At 44.2% G+C, this 20,251-nt stretch overlaps 2 protein-coding genes and 1 long non-coding RNA gene across 3 annotated transcripts in view; 2 read left to right on the top strand and 1 right to left on the bottom strand.

Moving 5' to 3' along the window:
• Positions 1–20,251, top strand: part of LOC132973573 (uncharacterized) — a 226,488-nt gene that overhangs the window by 76,171 nt on the left and 130,066 nt on the right. The gene's annotated exons all lie outside the window — the stretch shown is intronic.
• Positions 366–20,251, bottom strand: part of LOC132973572 (voltage-dependent calcium channel subunit alpha-2/delta-4-like) — a 61,125-nt gene continuing 41,239 nt past the window's right edge. The window contains exons 28-40 of the mRNA XM_061037123.1: positions 14,806–14,867; positions 11,566–11,580; positions 11,397–11,441; positions 11,225–11,287; positions 4,109–4,179; positions 3,666–3,741; positions 3,001–3,053; positions 2,691–2,746; positions 2,338–2,358; positions 2,055–2,172; positions 1,726–1,841; positions 1,080–1,162; positions 366–859 (exon numbers count right to left, since the gene is read on the bottom strand). Coding sequence (XP_060893106.1) covers positions 758–859; positions 1,080–1,162; positions 1,726–1,841; positions 2,055–2,172; positions 2,338–2,358; positions 2,691–2,746; positions 3,001–3,053; positions 3,666–3,741; positions 4,109–4,179; positions 11,225–11,287; positions 11,397–11,441; positions 11,566–11,580; positions 14,806–14,867 — 881 coding nt within the window. The 3' untranslated portion in view covers positions 366–757. The remainder of the gene's footprint in view (positions 860–1,079; positions 1,163–1,725; positions 1,842–2,054; positions 2,173–2,337; positions 2,359–2,690; positions 2,747–3,000; positions 3,054–3,665; positions 3,742–4,108; positions 4,180–11,224; positions 11,288–11,396; positions 11,442–11,565; positions 11,581–14,805; positions 14,868–20,251) is intronic.
• zgc:172145 (Ferritin light chain, oocyte isoform-like) overlaps positions 10,047–20,251 on the top strand; it is a 331,670-nt gene continuing 321,465 nt past the window's right edge. Inside the window, exon 1 of the transcript XR_009673011.1 lies at positions 10,047–10,239. The gene's annotated coding sequence lies outside the window, so the exon portion shown is untranslated. The remainder of the gene's footprint in view (positions 10,240–20,251) is intronic.

The raw sequence follows: 20,251 nt of genomic DNA, 5'->3' as shown, positions 1-20,251 counted from the left end.
ATTAAAAAAGTCTTCAGCACCGACCGCCTCTCTCTAAAAGTTTTTGATTTCATGGAAAAATCTCGCTGGACAAGCGCTGAGCGAGTTCCTCCAAAGGGTCCCGGTCCAGAGACAAAAGTCCCATGTGGTGGAAATCCATCCAAACCGTCGACCACAGATCTGAAACATGATCTGAGGATGACGCTGCTTCTTCACATTTATTTTAAATCCTAATGAGAATCCAGACTTCAACTCACAGCTGACGCAGACGCTGCAGCACGTCCTGACTCGGGTGCTTTCACTTTTGGCCGCTGTATCTTCTTTTGAGCCCTCAAAAAAGATTAGATCCTCAGAGTGTGGACCCCCCCACACTCTGAGGAAAAATCAACTGAACGAAAAACTCAACATTTATACATCACTTCTGTATCAAAAAGTCGCTACATTCTGCGCGTGTGACGGCAACGTTTCTCCACAAGCTGCCGCGTTTACGTCCGTCAGAGTCTTGTTCCTCCTCCAGCGACTTCAAAAAGTCTTCTTCCTGTTTCAGTTTGTGTCAGAAAGAAGATAAAAAAACGACATTCAAGTAGAAAATAATAATAAGAAGAATTAAAGTCTGATAGCCCTTTGATCCTCTCTGCAGAGCGAGATGAAACTCATCTGAACGGCAGGAAAAAAAAAAATCTGAGCGTCCTGTTCGCTCTCCTTTTGGCTCCTCCTCCTCAAGTTTCCTGCTTCAAGTCCCCGCCGCTTGGAGCGTCCTGATTGGACGGTTTTGGTTTTACGTCCAGCAGTGGAGGAGAGACGAGACGAGCATGGAGGAGAAGAAGAGAGAAAAGGAAAGAAAGATGGCCGCCGCTCCGCCGCACTCTTTTGCGTTTTCCTGTCGGAGAATTTCAAAATATTAGTGTTTTTAAAACGACACAAATTAATTTATATGACGGCTTTTATTTTGTAATTAATATTTTATAAACCAAAGACGGCTGTTGAGAATCCGCTGATTGTATCGCTAACATCGTCTTCATGTTTCTATTGTCCCGTTGGATCCAAACCTGACGATCTCGTGATTGGACGCTTCTGAGCGAGAGAGAGAGAGAACTCACCTTTGGGTGGTACGAGTGGCAGGACTCCGGACGCCGTCGCACCTTCTGAGACTTCATCCTGTTGCACTTCACCGTGGCGTTATGTTCACGGCCGTCAAGGAAAACACCACACTGAGGACTTCAGACAATCGACGTTCTGAAGCTCTGACGGTTAGACATTTAAAGATCACTTTACTCGTTACTTTATGTGAAACTTACACCAACGTCAGCATTGATGCATCCTGGGAGAAAGGACGCCGCGTGTTGTAAACAAACACAGGAAGAGGATCACTCAGCTTCATAATGAAGTAGTGATTTGGAGTCCGAGTGCAGGAAGGAAAACTTCTCTCACAAGAACGAAGCACCGAGCTCAACAACGACACGCTGTCAGAGAGCGCAGACCCCAGAGACCCCCAGAGACCCCCCGAGACCCGGGTGCAGCTCACGTTAGCTCTGCAGACCGAGGAGGAGACTCTCCATACAGAGTCAGCTCCACGGTCTGTAAGCAGGAAATAACCACGTACATACAGTAGTGCATCACATCGCCACGGGACACTGACGATCTGTTTGTAAAGAAACAAAAAGTAAAGCTAAAGTGTGATTGTTGTTTCATCCAGCAGGGGGCAGCGTTGTTGTTTTGTTTCAGTGAGCGTAAACAAAAGGATATATTTGATCTCTTTGGGCTCCAGCAGGATCGGGCCGTACTGACGGGAACAGTCGCAGTCGGCCTGAGTGACGACCAACACCAAGTTACTCTCAGGAATCTGCTGCACCACGAACATCCTGAAACACACACACACACACACACACACACACGAGTGTGAGTGAGTTTTTTTAAGTCCTCATGGCCGCTTAAGAACAAAGTTTACATAGTAGTATTTGATTACCTGTGTGTGTGTGTGTGTGTGTGTGTATGTATGTGTGTGTGTGTGTGTGTGTATGTATGTATGTGTGTGTGTGTGTGTATATATGTGTGTGTGTGTGTGTGTGTCGTACTTCTGGCAGCGTCCACACTTGATGAGGCTGTTTGCTTCTTTGACCGATGAGTCATACATGAAGCCGGGGTACGCCGTGTCGCACGGCTGCAGAGCATCCACCTTCTTCTGTTTGTGAGCTGAGACACACACACACACACACACACACAATCACAAACAAACACACACACAATCACAAACAAACACACGGTTACACTTCTTATTTTAATTTAAATTCATCAAAAGTTTAAAATGTGAACATTATATCTAACACACACACACACGCACACACATGATGTACTCACAGGTGTGATATCCAGCCTTGGCTGAATGGGTGGAGATGGATCACAGTGAAGACACGGGGCGGTGGTGATGATGGTGATGATGATGATGATGATGATGATGATGATGATGATGATGAATGTGAAGCCCCCATTGTGAAACAGAATGTTTGAGAATGAGACATAAAGCAGTGATGACACGATGATCACAAACACACCGGCTGTCTGAAGACCCTCCTTATATAATCACGTCTTTACGTATGAACCCATTTTAACCACTTAGCTCCCCTCTTAGCATGCTAACTCATGCTAACTCATGCTAATTAGCGGTTTATACAAAGTGCAGCAGAGGCTGGATGACCATCAGAACTTCTTACCGTCCACAAAATAATCAGAGTGCCAGAGACCACAGAGGTTAAAGTCCAGCAGGAACCTGACGGGAGACACAGACACACCTCATTAAAGAGACACACACACACACACACACACACACACACACACACACACACACACACACACACACACCTGAGCTGGATTCAGACAGACATGTTTGTTTTTTTGTAGCTTTAACTCGTCCACACGGTCTTTTATTTTCTGTAACTCCACAGACTCATGTTTGTGCTCACTTTACTTTAATGATGATTTAATGTCTGTAAAATTTGTCAAAGAAAATCAGGCAAAACTCACATCAGAGCGTTGGTGAAGAGCCATCTCAGTAACGCCGCGATGCCATAAAACGGCTGCAAAAAAAAAGAAGACAACATTTATTATAAGTATATATCTATAGGTGATGTAGAGACAAAAAAAAAGTTTTGATTTGATGCATCTCAACTTACAGTGACGACATTAAAGCAACAATATGTAGGAATTTGGTTTGGCGCTCTTTGGCGCCCACTGAAGGTCTCTTTACACACACAGTGCTGTTAGCGCCTCGCCCTCTAAGACATTTCTGGACAATTGTGAGAAGATAAAGAACCAGGTCAACTGACGAGGTTCAGTTGTATCACCAGATTTAGATCAAATCTGACTCTGCTAGCATCTTCAGCCTGTTGTTAGCTAACTGTTAGCATGTGTATGTGGATTCAGCTGTTACCATGACGACTATAGGCCGTGGCTAAATGTCTACATAAGAGAGGCTAATTTATTACCTGCTAGTTGAGATCAGTTTGTGAGGTTCCAAACTTATGAAGCTAACTTGAAGCTCGACGAGGAGAGACGACTTTTGAAGCGACTGTTTTAAGGTGTCAAAGTGACATATTGTTGCTTTAATGATGATTTAAAGAAGCTTAAACCTGAAGCTGTACCTGACAGAAGTTTCATTACTGTGTTTGTGTTTGTGTTCAGAGACTCACGCTGAGCAGAGGGCGGGCGCTGTTGGCGTGATGATGACTGTTCTTACACATCGCCTGGTAGTCAAACAACGACACTCTGCAAAGAAAGACGAGAAACACAAACAGATTATTTGAGAGAAGAACGAGCAGAACGGTCACGTCAGCAGGTTGAAGGACGGAGACGAACACACTGAGCGTGGTTAAATGAACGCTGTTAAATATCTCCTGTGATGTTTGACTCAGTTTGTGTTAGATTATCATTACTCCTCATACATTAGAGTAAAGAGCAGTTTGACTTTGAAGTTGATATGAGGCTCATTTTGAACAGCAAAGAGTCAAAATTATTTCAAATGCATCAAATTATTCAAAGATCTAAAACCAGTCCAGTTTGCTGTGGATCCAGCTTTGAATCTATTATGACCTGAGTGACTGAGAACCTAAACAGTTATATCCTTTAATCTTACTTTCTATACATTCCCATTTTGATCAGTGACGCCATGACGGAGCCGTCCACTTCGCCAAAGAACCGACCCACCTGGAAGAAAACGACAGAAACAAAGATCGTTAAATAAGAACCTAAAGCAACACACTGTTGAATCCTGTGATTTAATTCAGTTACTGAAGAGGATAAAGGTCAGACAGGAGGAATACATTCATGAGAGGAGGAAGAGATCTATTATTATTACAGACTTTGAAAACAAAAGTCAAAATGTCGGGAATAAAGTCGAACCCACAATTTCCTAAATTGAAACTCTATTCTTGAAATTGTATTTTAACGGTACTTTAATGTTTTTTCTCAAAGTGCATAAAGCAGGCTCTCCCATCCTTGGGGTCGCATGGTATTCAAAATGAGAGGGACCTGGTGGAGCAGTTGTTAGTTTGTGCGTCCCATGTACAGAGGCTGTAGTCTTCAAAGCGGGCGGCCCGGGTTTGAATCCGACCTGTGGCTCCTTTCCCTCATGTTATTCCCCACTCTCTCTCTCTCTCTCTCCCTCTCTATCCACTGTCCTGTCTCTGAATGAATGCATAAAAATCCCAAAAATAAATCTTACAAAAAAAAACTGAAATGGGGTCGCCTGAAATTTCTAATTGTCAATAAAGTTCTTCCTGAATCAGGGTCACAGATTAGTGTTAGAAAAACATGTTGTAGTGTATTTTGCATAAAATGAGACCTTTAACCGTCTCAGAAACCACTGGATGCCCTCGATCTTCTCTTCCTTGAGGAGATGTAACAGATCGTACTGCCTCAGGAGAGTCCACAGGGACTCGTCCCACCCAGCAGGACTCTGTCTTTTTGACCTGTTGCTCTCTGGGAGACTTTAAAACAGACTCAAACACAGTCTCTACTCCAGAGCCATGATGCCACTAAATGCTGCTCCAATGTGAATGATTCTCTCATCTGTGCAAAATCTCCTGAATGATAAAATACAAGTTGAGTATTTCATAGTATTCCTTTTTCATCTACAGCTCCTGAAGCTCTGAATGGGAGAGCGGATTCTTCTTTCAGTCTTGTTGTATTTGTGCAACGACAACAAAGAGATTCTGATTCTGATAAGAGCAACTGGAGCGCACACATTTCCCCCGCGGGGAGTGTTTCTAATGCTGAATCTTATCTTTTGATTTATTTCTGAAGCTGCATTTATATTTAAAAAATCTACTCTCAGAGCGCCGGTAGCATAGCGGTTATGTTGCGCGCCCCTTGTTGCAGCGGTTGCGGGTCTGAGTCTGACCTCGGCCCTTTGGTGCATGTCGTCCCTTCTCTCTCACCCCAGCGTCTCTCTTCAGCGGTCCTATCCAATAAAGGCAAAAACAATCGATTCTCTAAAAGCTTCCAGTAAAGACGGAGCAGGAAGTCCCCAAAGAAGCCGTTTGTCTGATCATCCTCACTGCAGTTTGTTTAACGTCTGCAGAGAGATTGTTTCCAGGATTGCTCCTCCGGTTTACTGCCTACAGAAAAGATTTAAAGACAAAATAAAGGTCTGGTTGAGGCTGCAGCAGGGAGTGCAAAGCTGTGATTTAACGTCGCTTGTGTGCGTCCTCTCCGGCCCTCCGCAGCAGCAGCAGCAGCAGCAGAGTCTCTGAATTATTCAGAGCATTTTGTCTCAGCAGCTCTGTTCGTGTTTACAAGCTGCTCGCTGCCCACACCCTTTCTCCACCTGGACCCGATTTTCCCAGCAGCCTTGGAGGGCTCGCAGGTTGAGCTCGCTGGATGCTGCTTACAGCGAAACCTGACCCTCTGTTTACTTGACAGCAGCATCAGCAGCAGCAGAGGCTGAACGTGCTGGAATAAACAGAAATATAAAACAGTACCAGAGCCAGAGTCACAGCGCTGCCAGGAGCTCTGCAGCAGCTGAACACGCCTTTCTTTCTGCTTTAAGCCTGAAGAAATGTTTGAACAGAGCTGAGGTTTTAAAATCAGGACTGCAGCAGCAAACTGAAAACAGTGCTGATTGTACAACGTCAACTCAGATGATCGGCTGCAAGAGACACAAAAGAAGGTCGAAGGTTAGGGATGTGTTTTAGTCCTTAGACGTTAAGCGCAGAGACGGAGATGTTTCCCACAGTTTCTTCTCTATAAATATTGGACACATTGACTTTAAATGTCGGTCCAGACATAATAATAACAATGAATCATGACAGAGTATTTCTTAAAATTATAATTGATGATTTCCTGTCACTTTTACATCTCATGCTAGGTTTTAAAACAATTTGCAAGGAGCCAAGTTAGCATAGAAACTAGCTTAGCCGGGTCAGGTATACTGGCTATAACCAGGCTGTTAACATGTTTATCTCTGCTGTAAAACAAGGACACTTTAATATTGGTGTTTATGGGGAGTGACTCACATTTGGAGCCAGCCTCTAGTGGACACTTGAGGAACTGCAGTTTTGTTTGCACTTTCACATTGGCTTCATTTTTTTGAACCACAGAGGTTCCTGCTTGAGTTTAACGCTTCAAGCTGAGCTGACAAGTTTAGATGATGTCCTGAAAGGGCCATAGTACAGAGGATGCCACCCTTCGTAATTTTTTTTTAATTACAACCTTCCTGTGCAAACTTTAACCCTCATGATTTAAAGAGGAGATATGATCCCCCTTCTCCACCTTTTCAAACAGTCCCCTGTGGTCTAAATGAAACATCTGTGCTGTGCTTTGGTCAAAATATAACATGAATCAAGCACCAGAGGAGGTTTGTGACCCTGTATAAACCAGCTCTCTCAGAACGCTCCGTTTTGGTGTGTGTGTCTCTTTAAATGCAATGAACCCCCCCCCCCCCCCCCGAGTTTTCCTGGTAGACATCACTCCTTTACTAGCTAGTATAAAAATGCCGCCTGCTCAAAAGTTTTGTTCTAGGCTGGGCGTGGAGTCCATGGGTGGAGATACCAGGGGAGGGGAGGGATTTTTTTTTTTACCAGAATCCCACTGTGACATCACAGGGAGAGCTCATTTGAAACAGAGCATTTTTCTCTGTGCTGTCAGACTTATGCAGACCACAAACAAAGGACTGGATGTGTTTATTTCACATTTTGTGGATCAGTAGACACTCAGGTTACCCAAATATATGTTCACAAACGTTTGAATGTTTTTCATAATATGTCCCCTTTAAAGGATACAAGGATACTGAAGTTGTTCAGAGTCCCACTGTGCAGTTTGTGTGGCCTCAGAGTGATCGTCTTTTTAATTTCAGGACATAATAGTTTGTTTTTATCAGTCTCACCTCGCCCCGGCCCTGAGGATGAACAGTGACCTCCAGCAGCAGCCTCATTGATCAAACAGACACTTCCTCTGCATGCTGAACACCACCGACAACAACAATCCCTGCGTCACCCTGCTCCTTACACTTCCTCTCTCTGACCCGTTTCTTTAAGTCAGCACCGACTCTGATTAAATATTTACCGCGCCCTGCAACGCAACGCGAACTGCACCTTCACACCACAGCAGCTTTAACACCGGGGGGGATTCCGGGTGTTTCCACAAACCTCCCGTAAAGTCCAGAGCTCAGCACAAACACGCAGGAAGCACTTCATCATAATATCTGCTTAGTAAGGCTGCTGGGAACGCAGCACACATACAAACCATGAAAAATGAGCGTCCGCAGAAAAGGATTCTTACTTTAAGGTTATTTCTCACCAGAACATTCTGCTGCTGAGTGCAGAGATTTCATTTTAATCTGACTTCTAATTGAATTATTTATAACTTTAAAACTAATCTCAACACTCTTAGAGGCTGCAAGCACTCACACTGAAAAGTAAATAAAGACTTTCAGCTGATTATTTCCTCTCTTCAGAAACTGGAACTATCCACAGACTGGACAAAGCCTCAGTGATGTTCCCCGTCTGTTCCTGCAGGGGGCGCTGGAGTCCCATCGATGGCGGTCTCCATGCTGGAAATGCTGTCTCAATCTAACTTTCAGTCAACCTAACGACAGGCTGAGAGCTGGAGCTGAGGCGGGTTTTAAGCCTCTTGGCGAACCGTTACACCGCGCCCACCTGTCAATCAGGTCAGCTACACGCCTTATTGTGAATAACTCTTATCCTTCAAATCAAAACAAAGACAAAAATCCATTACTGATATATTGGCCGATATCTTTCTAAAATTCAGATAAACACATTTATCGTGTTCATCCCTCAAATGCGATTATCAAACGCTTGTGGAAAAGATTGATAATAAAGACAAGATGGTCACTCAGCTGGAAAGTAACTGAGCATGTACATGTATCACCGCTCCACACTCTGGAGAGTGATGATGTTTGTTGTAATCCATATAGCGCCCTCTGCTGGTGACAGAGAACTGCTTGTGTAATACAATGAAATTCAAATGTAATGCTATTTGACTGGTGAATAAATATAGTAATATCAGTGTATATTAGAGATAGAATGAGCCGATACCGATAGTCACTTGATGTGCTAATATCGGCGATATTATCGACTGGCATATTAATCGGTCAGGCTCTAATTTTAATAATTTCAAACTTCCCCTCTGAGACCCAACATGTCAAATTGAGTCTACTGAGGAATACCTGAATTGTCACATTTTGAAGTGTAGAGACTCAGGCCAAGTTGGTAGTTTTGAACATATTGACATTCAGTCAGCAGCTCCGTCCCTCTGACCCTGACCTGGTTACTGATGTCACAGGGTCACTGAGCGACAGCTAAGCCTCATCTGGACTCAGAAAAAAAACAGCTGCTGTGGCTGCACAGCTGGCAGCCTCACAGTCACAGAGGACGACCTGTAATAAATCACAGGTTCGAGTCCAGGTAACGAGACCTGACCCACACACCAAGCTGAAGCTCTGGAGAAAGATTAAATGACTAAAAATAGAAGAGAAGATGTCAGCGGGGGAGGAGACGGGGGCAGGAAGTGTGTGTGTATGTGTGTATGTGTGTGTGCGGCTGCTCAGTTGAGTGTTTGTGCTTACATGGTGGGCTCGGAGTAATCCTCGCTAATATGGCTCTTAACGGGACGAGTTAATCCAGAGCTAACGAGCAGATGTCAGATGGACAGCAAGTACACAGTCAGACTCTACACACACACACACACATACACACACACACACACACACTGTCACTTTAAAGGCCTTTTAAATGATCTGAAATGTACGGAAGCCTGTTGTGGTCAGGGTGGGGGCGGCGGATGAAAACTCTTTTTTACCACCTCTAAAGTGTTGATTCAATAAAAAAGGGACACTGCCGAGTTTTTGACCACAAGGGGAACTATTGAGCAAAGTTGAGACCTTGATGAAACAACCAACAGAAGAAATGTAGAATAAATGTGAGGTTTTCCTAATTCAAAGATAAATTAGGAAACCCGATAAGCCAGTTTCTTAAACATTCATGATAAAATATTTGGTGTTGTACTAAAAATAAACACTCCAAGTCAACTTTAAATCCTGGAGTGGAATTAAGGGGTAAGGGGCGCCGATAGCCAAGCGGTAATGATGCGTGTTCCATGTAGTCCACATTCAGTGAGGTCAGCAGGTGCAGCAGCTGTTATATATCCCACTGCTAATGCAGCGCACACAGATTAAGAGTAAAATCCTGTGAGGCATCCAGATGTTGTTTATGAACACATTAAATGATCCACAGAGCCACCTGAAGCTAACAAAAAAACACTAAATGTCACCGTTCAGACTCACTTTCCTCCCTCCAGTTTTCATCTATTCAAACCAAAAATACACATTTCATCGTCCTAAAAGTCAAAGATGTGTAATGTTGCTACATTATGTAAGGATGCTAAAGCAGCTATTTGTGAAAACTCTTAGTGATGCCTTCAAGGACCAGCCTACATTCAAAATCCTGAATGTGTCTGCTGATCAGCGTCCTGTTCTTTGAAAATGTACCACATTCCCAACAATCTTTTTACTCTTGAAATCAACATAAAGAAGCTTCCTTAAAAGGTCACACATTCAGAAAATCCACTTCACCATGTTTCTCTAACTCTAATATATGTCTCCAGTCTGTCTACAAAGCCCACAATGATGAGAAAAGTCCATCCTCTCCGTCTTTTGCCTGCTCCACTTTTCAGAAAATGTGTGCTCAAACAGGCTGTTTGGAGATTTTCCCTTCATGACATCACAAAGGGCAGTAGCCCCTCCCCCAGGTGGGTGACACTCCCACAGCTAGGTGTTTGTTCTGCCCTCTGAGTCTGCCTCACCGTAAACAATAGGACATGGAGCGAGAGCCACCCAAGCCCTTCCAGAGAGGGGGCGTGGTCAGACACAGCTCATTTACATTTAAAGGTACAGACACAGAAACAGCCTGTTCTGAGCAGGGCTGAAATAGAGGGGTTTATAGACATGATCAAATACAGGATCAGAGTGGATTTAGAACAAGAAACTTCACACACATGTTTTGAGGAGCTCTGAGACTTATTTACACTGGTTGAAGAAGAGGAGAATTACAACATAAATCTGCCTCCAAAAAACCCAATGAAGGTGACTAATGTTGAAGTGAAAAGAAGAGGTGCAGAAGAGAAATTAAATCATCACAATGTGTGATTAAATATTTTCAGATCAGATTGAAGTGTTCTTCCTGTAGCAGTGAAATCTCTTAAATACAGCGGATCACACTTACAGTCTTCTAATTGGATGATAAAATTACGTATAAAAGTAGAACTAAAGGCACAGGAGCTGGAAAAATGGCCGTTAAAGGGTGATATCAGCCTCCAGAGTGAGCTGCCTTTAATGATTATTTTCATTATTGATAAATCCATGAATTATTCAGACAGAAATGTCTGAAAGTATGGAAATGAAAAATGTTTCCCTGAAGCAGAGGCTGTGTGTAAGACGAGTCTACGGGTTAAAGAAGGAGTGCCTCTAACGGGCATTTTCTAAATGGCCAGCAGGGGGTGTCTCGAGATGGAAGTGGGATTGTTTTGGAATTTATAAGAAAATCCTTTATGTGACCTAATGACTCTGGAGAAAAACTGAAGTGAAGACACAATAGTATTTGGTTTTTGAAGGTGTTGTGAGGAAGTTTGTTTCCATTTAAATTTGAGTTTCTAAAATCTTTTGAAAAATAAAAACAACCGGGCCGAGGAAAGCAAAGAGATCAGCGTGGGTCTCAGGTGAGTTTTGGTTTCTTACGTCGCTCCGCTCTTTGGACAGCAGGATGAAGCCGTTGTTGTCGACCAGGTAACAGCTGAGATCCTGAACAGGAAGATGAGAGAAGAGCCGTTTGTGTTTCAAGTTTTTAAAGTGAAGGACTGGTGATGATTAAGAAGGTGACGATGAAGAGCAGATCAGGAGGAGTACTTACAAAACTCTGACAGCTCAGAGGGCACACACCCTCCACGTCCGAACACTGAGGGAAAGATAGAAGAAGAAGATTTTAATTTAGAGCGCTTACGTTACAAAGTGCTTAATGATGTGAAACAAAGCAAACTAAATCAAAAACACATCATCATATAGATTCAGAGTTTACTCACGTCGGTGTCATCGGGCTGAAAGCAACGAGATGGAGAGGAGAGGGAGAAAAAACAAGAAGAGATAAAAGAGTAAAGATCGTTACATTAAAGACAGAAATATTGTATCTTCATTTGTAAAACTTCAGACCCTTTGTTTCTACTTTCATTCTTTATGTGCTGCCTTTGCTTCAACTGTCAGCGGATAAAGGTACCTTACTATATGATGAGACATTAAGGAAACATGCTATGTTGAAGTGCTGGCTTCTCTGACAACAATGCAGCAGCCAGTATGTCCTCCTTATCACTTTAGATTCTGGTCCTGAATGCTCTGGATTTGTTTGGACCAGAGAAGGTAGGCGGTTTTAAGGCACTGCCACACGGCCGTTTTGGACGCCCCTCGGTTTGCCAGATATGAGACCAGTTATCAGGTCAAACCAACAGGTGTTGCAGCGATGGAAGCGGGCAAGAGAACTGGTTCAGATAGAAGTGATTGTACCCGACCTAAAAAGCCTCTGCATGTTTCTAATAAGCTCCACGAGCAGAAACGTGCTCAAACTAGGATCAATATTGGAGATGTTTTTGAAAAATGGAGAGAGGTTAGAACACAGAAAGGTTTACAGACCTATGCAGAGCTGGCTAAACACTGAAGCTTCAGTGTCCACCACATGGCAACCTGCGTGAGCATCGACTCTAGAGAGGAGGGGGCGGGGGGAGACAGGTCTCTGTAATGTTTTGAATTTGGACTGCAGTACCCATTTTAAACACTAGGTGTCAGAGTTACATACTGCTCCTTTAAAGAGATTTAAATCCTTTTAAAAAAACAGATCTGTATGACTTGCAAATAATGAAAAAAAAAATACGTAAAGGAAACAGAAAATTACATGACATGAGATGAGAACCTTTTCTCTCCTGATCTCAAACTGTTCAGCTGTTTTTTCACATTTCTGTTTTTCATTGAGGAGCAGAAACATTTTATGAACGTCTGAATGTGTGAATAAGAGCGGACAGGATGTGAGCGTAGTGTGTGGACGAGCTAATGTGAGCAGTGAATATATTCAAACAGTCAGTCACAGCTGTTAGCGCTCATTAATAATGTCATCTGCACCGTCAACCTCTACAGGACATCTGCAGCTTGCCTTCTGCTCCACCGAGCTGCAGGAGACGCTCGCAAGGTCACAGACCTGCACACAGACTGTGTGTGTGTGTGTGTGTGTGAGGGACAGAGAGAGAGAGAGAGAGAGAGTGTGTCTGAGTCACGTCATATCTGGAGACAAGATCTGTATCAGATTTTAAAGTCCAGCACAAATCTCAGGAACTCTCTGAGAAGCTGTAATCGATCGTTACACTGAGAAATAAAAACGTCTGAGGATTTTAATTAAGATCAAACTTCTGTCTTTTATTTTGGAGGATCGGGTCCAGACAGTTGACAATTAAAGTTAGTATGGAGGTAATGACATAAGGAAGGAAGGAAGGAAGTAAGGAAGTAGGCAGGTAGGTAAGTAAGGGCGTTGAGAAATAAGGAAGTAAGGAAATATGAAAGGAAGAATGTATGTAAGTTAGTATGGTGGCAATGACATAAGGAAGGAAGGAAGGATGTAAGTTAGTAAGAATGCAGGTAAGGAAGGGAGTAAGGACGTAAGAAAGGAAGAAATTAAGGAAGTATGAAAGGAAGAAAGTAAGGAAAGAAGGAAGCATGTAGTGTGTGTGGGAAGGGATTTAGGAAGAATGTAAGAAAGTATGGACACAATGACAAAAGGAAGGAAGGAAGGAAGGAAGGAAGGAAGGAAGGAAGGAAGGAAGGATATAAGTTAGTAAGAATGCAGGTAAGTAAGGGAGTAAGGACGTAAGAAAGGAAGTAATAAATGGAAGTAAGGAAGGAAGTCAGTATGTCAGAAGGTAAGGACGTAATGAAGTAAGGAAGTAGGCTGGTAGGTAAATCAGGGCGTCGAGAAATAAGGAAGTAAGGAAGGAAGTATGAAAGGAATAAAGGAAGGAAATGTTAAGGTGATGGAGCAGCTTTTCCTTCACGAGGATGGAGGATGGAGACGGGTCTAATGGGCTATGAGTCCCTGGGAGACCCCAAACACAGACTTTACCTCAACGAGAGGATTCACCTCGAGCGAGTGGGAGGGTGTGGCGACGTTTGTTTCCTGCGATCGGTGCACGACTGAGACCGCTACCGTGTCTGTGCACGCCACTAACACGTCTCCAAGCAGCGTTCATTTATTCATCAAGTCGTTTTTTTCTGCTCCGGCAAACAGAGCGCTTCATTTATTCAGAATGTGATCGATGATTTAGCATTTTGACTGAATCACTGAAGTCGCCTCCTCAACGCTCCTCGCGCGTGAAAGTGAAGCGCCGGCTAACGAGCAGGAGACGCACGCCTCATTACTCCGGTCTCTTTAGGGTCAAATCCTGTTGATTCACGTTTGAATGGGACCTAATTATGAACACATTCCACTTTCGTCTTGGTTTTAAAAAGTCAAAAGGACTTAGAGGATGTAATTAATGGATTCTGTTCCCCAATGAAGGAAAAGGGAAATGTAAAAAATGACCTCTGAGTGCAGGGGATGATTAGTGGTCGCTCACAAGGAAAAGAAGCACGAGGTAGACCTTGGAAACTTTGTGTTGGTGACGCACGTGCTGCTTAATTTTCCACTTACAATTCGGCTTCCTAAAACCACCTTAGATCACGCAGCTTCTCTTTATATTCTGAGGTCTGTTGAAGCAAAAAGCAGCTCAAGGTGACGAGCAGACGGTATTTAGGTTTCCGATAACGGTGGCTTAGTGGTCAGTCCACATGCACCTTATACAGAGGCTGATGTCCAGAGGCGCTATTTGGGGCCCCAGGCCAGTAGGGGGGATAAACTTTAAACCACAGCAGTGGCTCAAAATGTGCAAATTTTGCAATGACAGTAGGAAACCTCCCTAAGTGGGCCCCATCTGACAGTTCTCACTATAATAGTAATTGACTGGATGATGCTTGTCGAGCCCTAAACATGGGGGAGAGACGTCCGCTAAATTATTTTGTTGGTGTAGCATTATTTGTAACATAATGGGAATGAACGCCATTTGGAGGGCCCGCCTTTGAATCCCCGCCTTGGGCCCCAACAGCCTCCAGAACCGCCACTGCTGACCTTAATGAGGTCACAACATTAAGCAGGAGGAAACAGCTTATTGATCAGTTTTTTTCCTGCCTCTGATAAGTCCATCCCCAAAAGTGACATTCAACATGTGTCAGAGTGTGAGTCATCCACTCACCTGTTTTGCGAGGTCCCAGAACGTCTTTTCCAGCCAATCCAGGGACATCTGCAGCCCGATGGCTAAAAATAGAAAACACACACACACACACACACACACACACACACACACACACACACAGAAGCATTAGGGACAGACGCAGGGCGAGACGAACGCTGCAGATGCGAGGCTGGACACTTCACCGTGTTTGTGGAGCGACGGAGGAGGAAGACGGGAAATCTATTCGACCCTGGGTTGACCTCTGTCGTGTCCTGGCTCTAATGAAGCGATGTAAACACTGATGAGCCTGATGGTGTGTGTGTCCCCTGCAGCACGAGTAACGACCCCCCTCGGTCCCTCTGTAATGCACTGCAGCAGCTTTATTACTCGGAGCATCAAAGCGACTCCCGCGGCACGCATTAAGGAGCGAGTTGATAATCTGCGAGAAGGCAGATGAGAGCTGCAGGCGCCAGACGTGTCGCTGTGTCTCTAACATCCAACTGAAAGTTTGCTCAGTCTGAGTGCTGACCAACAATTGTCCAATCATAGCTCAGCAGTCTGATCCATTATGCATGGAAACCATCCATGATAAATCACTGTCATTAAGAATATCAAAACCGTTGCTAAGATAGGCAGATGGTTGCTAGGGACTCTTATCACAGACTCTGGAGGACTAAATGAGTCGTATCAATCAGTGGAAAGTAGTCCAGTTATTTAGCGTCGATCTGTTTACTGTCGGAAAAAGAGAGAGGAGATAACAACTGAGCAAAGAGGTTAAAAGACGTTAAAACTGAGAGACAAAGAAAACGACTAAATTAAAGATGGCACACGAAGTAAACATGTAAGGTAGCGTGCTTTGGGATACTGCGGCGATACTGGAGGGAAAAGAAAACGTCAACAGACTCCGACATGACGAGGCAGAAAAAGGTGCTGCGCTGATTCATGCAGATCAAATCTTCACTTTAAAGGGAGAGTTGTAAAGTTTTGATGCGGGGTGGTATGACGTACTTGTCTACAGTGGGTACATTCACGTCGTTGATGTCCGACACTGAAAGTGGGCGCACGGTTCATGCGGATAAGTGATTAACTGTGAGAGCAGAGCGATGGTCTGACAGAAGGTCTGGAGAAACTAGTGATGTCCTGCTGCTCGACCTGGTCCACACATGAGACATGATCATGGGTGGCGCCTAACCTAGTGGTCAGTTTGGGAGCCCCATGTACAACGGCTTTGGTCCTTAAAGAGGACATATTCTCCCCCTTCTCCACCTTTTCAAACAGTCCCCTGTGGTCCAAATGAAACATCTGTGCTGTGCTTTGGTCAAAATATAACATGAATCAAGCACCAGAGGAGGTTTGTGACCCTGTATAAACCAGCTCTCTCAGAACGCTCCGTTTTGGTGTGTGTGTCTCTTTAAATGCAATGAGCCCCCCCTGAGTTTTCCCGGTAGACATCACTCCTCTGTAGAGAGAATAAAAATGGCGGACCTGCGTTAAAGTTTTGTTCTAGGCTGGGGGTGGAGTCCATGGGTGGAGATATCAGGGGAGGGGAGGGGATTTATTTTTACCAGAATCCCACTGTGACATCACAAGGAGAGCACATTTGAAACAGAGCATTTTTCTCTGTGTTGTAAGACTTATGCAGACCACAAACAAAGGACTGGATGGGTTTATTTCCCATTTTGTGGGTTGGTAGACACTCAGGTTACCCAAATAAATGTTCAAAAACACTGTACAAGTGGATTTTTTTATAATATGTCCCCTTTAAAGTGGGCAACCCATGTTTGAATTAGATCTGTGGCTCCTTTTCTCTCTCTCTCTTCCTGACTCTAATCACTGTCCTGTCAAATAAAGGAAAAAAGTCCAAAATGAAACCTTAAAACAAAAGAAGCATTTGTTGCGGTTTAATAAAAAAACGGAGTCTCATGACATCATTTAAACTTTACCGCTTGTCACTGTAAAAGTTCTGCCTCACATTTTATTAGTTCTTAAAAAAAATCACATATAAGGACTTTTTATTGACAATATTTTAAGTGTTTCTGTCAGAAGATAAATCCAGCAAGTCACTTTTTCCTCAAAAAACCTCTGTTCCTTTTTTTATTACAGCAACATAAAAACACGCCCGTCCTGCTGAGATACAAACACAGAGCTCCGCCTCTGCAGCCTTCGACCCATCACTCTGTGAGCGGCGGCGTTAGAGGACCGGCGGGGGTCGTTTCCACTCACACCGACATAATACCTGCTGCTGTGTTTGTCACTTCACTAATGAAAACTCTTCTTCATGCAGGCAGCTGGTCTGAGACACACACACACGCACACGCACACACACACACACACACACACACACACACACACACACACACACACACAGAGTAATGACTGATACGAGGCGGCACGTGGAGCCTCGTGAGTGCGGCTGTTATTGGCGAGCGGAGCGGTTTTATTTCAGGTCATTTCTGGTTATTGAACATTTCACAGAAAGCAGAATAAAAAAAGCTGCGGCCTGTTTATGGAGAATATCTTTGTGTTACTGGTTATTCTGCTGTTCGTGTCCGTGTCCATTGACGCCGTCTGTCGTCCTGTTTTCTTTACAAACCGATGCAGCTCAGCGTTTTCAGAGCTCGGCGTCCTGATTGCAAAAACGTCGCCCAGTCAGAGCGGCCACAGCTGAAAATGGTTCAACTTTTTTGAGCACGTTCGTCAATGTCGCTTCTCCTTCAACAAACAATCAAAATCTGTATGTTGTGCTTTATTTTGAAATTGACCGGACGCTCTGTGCGTTTCCTTGTCTGACTTCCTGTCCAGCTTGTCGTGTTCCTGCAGCGTACTCCGTCGAAAATAGACTCGCAGCGTATTTGAAACAGAGCAGAGTGTAGTGGCGCAGGTGGCACGCTCCGGAGACAGACTCGCTGTGTGAACACAATGATTGACAAGAGTGGCTGCAAACTACGGCTTAGAGCGCGGCGCTGAGGGATTATGTGGAAATCTGGGGTTATGATCCATGTCCAACAGCGCCGACAACCTCCTTTTCAGAGCGCTTCTTACCAGCGCTCATTGTTGCTAGGTTACCAAAGTAAACTTCTGCCCCCCCCCCATGTCTGTTCGGTGTTTAATATTTGCTTTAATTCAAAGAGAAAACATAAAGACGATGTAAAGGAGTCGTGTCCTGACAGCAGCTCTTCCTGGAAACTTGAATTCAAACAGATAACGGATTCATTTCTCGTTAATCCCCGAATAAGAGGTCGACGCTCGCTGTTCTGCGATGCCCTTGATGTCATCTTTGTGAGGAATCCCTGTTTGCTCGATGAGAAGCTGAACAGTCGTTTTAAAATGAGAAATGTCTGTGATCAGTGTGTAGCAGGTGGAGGATGAAGACGCTTCACATTGTGACCTTTGGGTCCTTTAAACCTCTCAGACTTCCCTCCCCTCTTTTCTTTGTATCCTCTCTGCAGGCTCAGTGGTCTGCTGCTCTGCTGTTTGATTTCATTTCTGTTTTTTTCTTTTCTTCTTCTTCTTTCCTGTCAGCAGCGTCCTTATCGCCGCCCTTCAGCGCTGCAGCTGCATCATCTCTGCTGCAGTCTGCACTCCCAAACAAGGACGGGTCCGGGACGGGACAAAACACCTTCGACACGTTTAATTCCACTTTTTAACCTGATGTGTGTAATATCTCGTGGTGTGCACATTCTCAGGATTAGTGTCCTTTTATGGATGATTTTGATGACAGAATAAGAGACGCTGCAGCTGCATGTTTTACTCTGTCTGACCAATAACCAGCACCTCTCATTCAGTGTCTCTTGCGTTTGTGTTTCCTTATTCATTCTTTTTAACACAGTATTTGTACCTAAGGGTGTGTTCATTTGTATTCTTATTACCAAAATAAAAGCATGCTTATTTCAGAGCATAATAGACCTGGCCTCTGGATCCTGCTGCACACGAGAGGATAACTGAGTCTCCAGCTCTTGTAATTAGAGATGGGACCGATCCGATCATATATCGGTATCGGGTCCGATATTGACGTATTTTAAATATGGGATATCGGACTGGCGGTGCCGATATCATGAAAGATGGTTGGTCACTTGAAGTGTAAGAAGTGTCCACAAATCGTCTCCATGACGACATTCAGACGAGATGGAACAGCTCCTTCTATATGATCAGAAAGTACAACTCTTACACTTCAGTTTAAAAGCTTTACTTTGACGGTTGTTGCTGCTTCCTGTTTGTTTGTGAAGCCAGCACAATGCAGCTTTGTGTTACCTCACACACCAGCAACAACAATAACATATCGGAATATCGGAATCAGTATCGGTATCTGTACTTATGTATTGTACATGGATTGGAGCGATAAAAAAGGGGGTCGGTGCATCTGTACTTGTAGTTGCCCTTTTTAGAGTGAAATTCCACAACAGCGCTGTGATGAAGCCTAAGACATTCATAATGATTCTTTAACTGCCTAATATTGGTGTCCCGGTCTGTGAATTCACATTTCATGGCGCCGTTTTGGAAGCATGAGAGAGCACCGCACAGCAGGAGCTCCACATACACACAGAGTCAGGCATGCACACACACACACACTGCGCTGCTCTCCCCTGCTGGCTCCTCCGACCCCCTCTCGCCCCTGTAGCCCCTCTGTTACTTCCTCCTCTCATTACGACCCCGTGACATTCATAGTGAAGGCGTAAACTCCATAGGGGCGTAGATATGGCGCCTTGAATGGGACGTCTGAACTGGGCTAGATACTTAAACCTGCATTCTATGTAATGGCCAGCAGGGGGAATCCTCACCGGTTGCACAAGAGGAAATCTTCCTACTTTTCGGTTCCCTCAGTGAACATTTGTCTTAATTAGTTTGCAGCAAAGGGCCGAGGTCGGATTACAACCAACGGCGCCGCGATGAGGACTACAGCCTCCGTACATGGGGTGCATGGCATAACCGTTAGGCTATCAGATATAAGCCATCTTTTTATGTTTTGACATCATCAGCACTGTAGAAGTGAAACAATGTGGGCATGTGCATGTTATTTTATAACAAAGTGACGTCGCCGACTGCTGGCCTGGCATGTGAACTACAGCATGTTTTGCAGATCCCTGTGCACAGCGGTTGTTGTCAAAATATTGTCGACTCAATGCTGAACCTTTTTTGAAAACGTAAATAAAAAAACTGCTCTATCTGCATGTTCACAATCTGCTGTGTAACTGTAAAAGAAATGCTACATATCACACTCCCTCTCTCTCCCTCTAATACACAGGCTCTCTCTCTCTCTCTCTCTCTCTCTCTCTTCATTCATTCAGAGCTCAGCCTGCAGCAGCAGCACACTCCACTGTTACTATTTCTGTCAAACTGCTTTAATGCCTTTACACACTCAGTACAACACAGTGAGGACACACACACACACACACACACACACACACACACACACACACACACACACCATTAGCAGCAGCATGTGGCTTTGCTCTCTCTCTCTCTTAAA

This window comes from Labrus mixtus, chromosome 4 (genome assembly GCF_963584025.1).
Source record: "Labrus mixtus chromosome 4, fLabMix1.1, whole genome shotgun sequence".
Classification (NCBI taxonomy): domain Eukaryota; kingdom Metazoa; phylum Chordata; class Actinopteri; order Labriformes; family Labridae; genus Labrus; species Labrus mixtus.
This window is presented reverse-complemented; position numbering and strand designations above follow the sequence as displayed.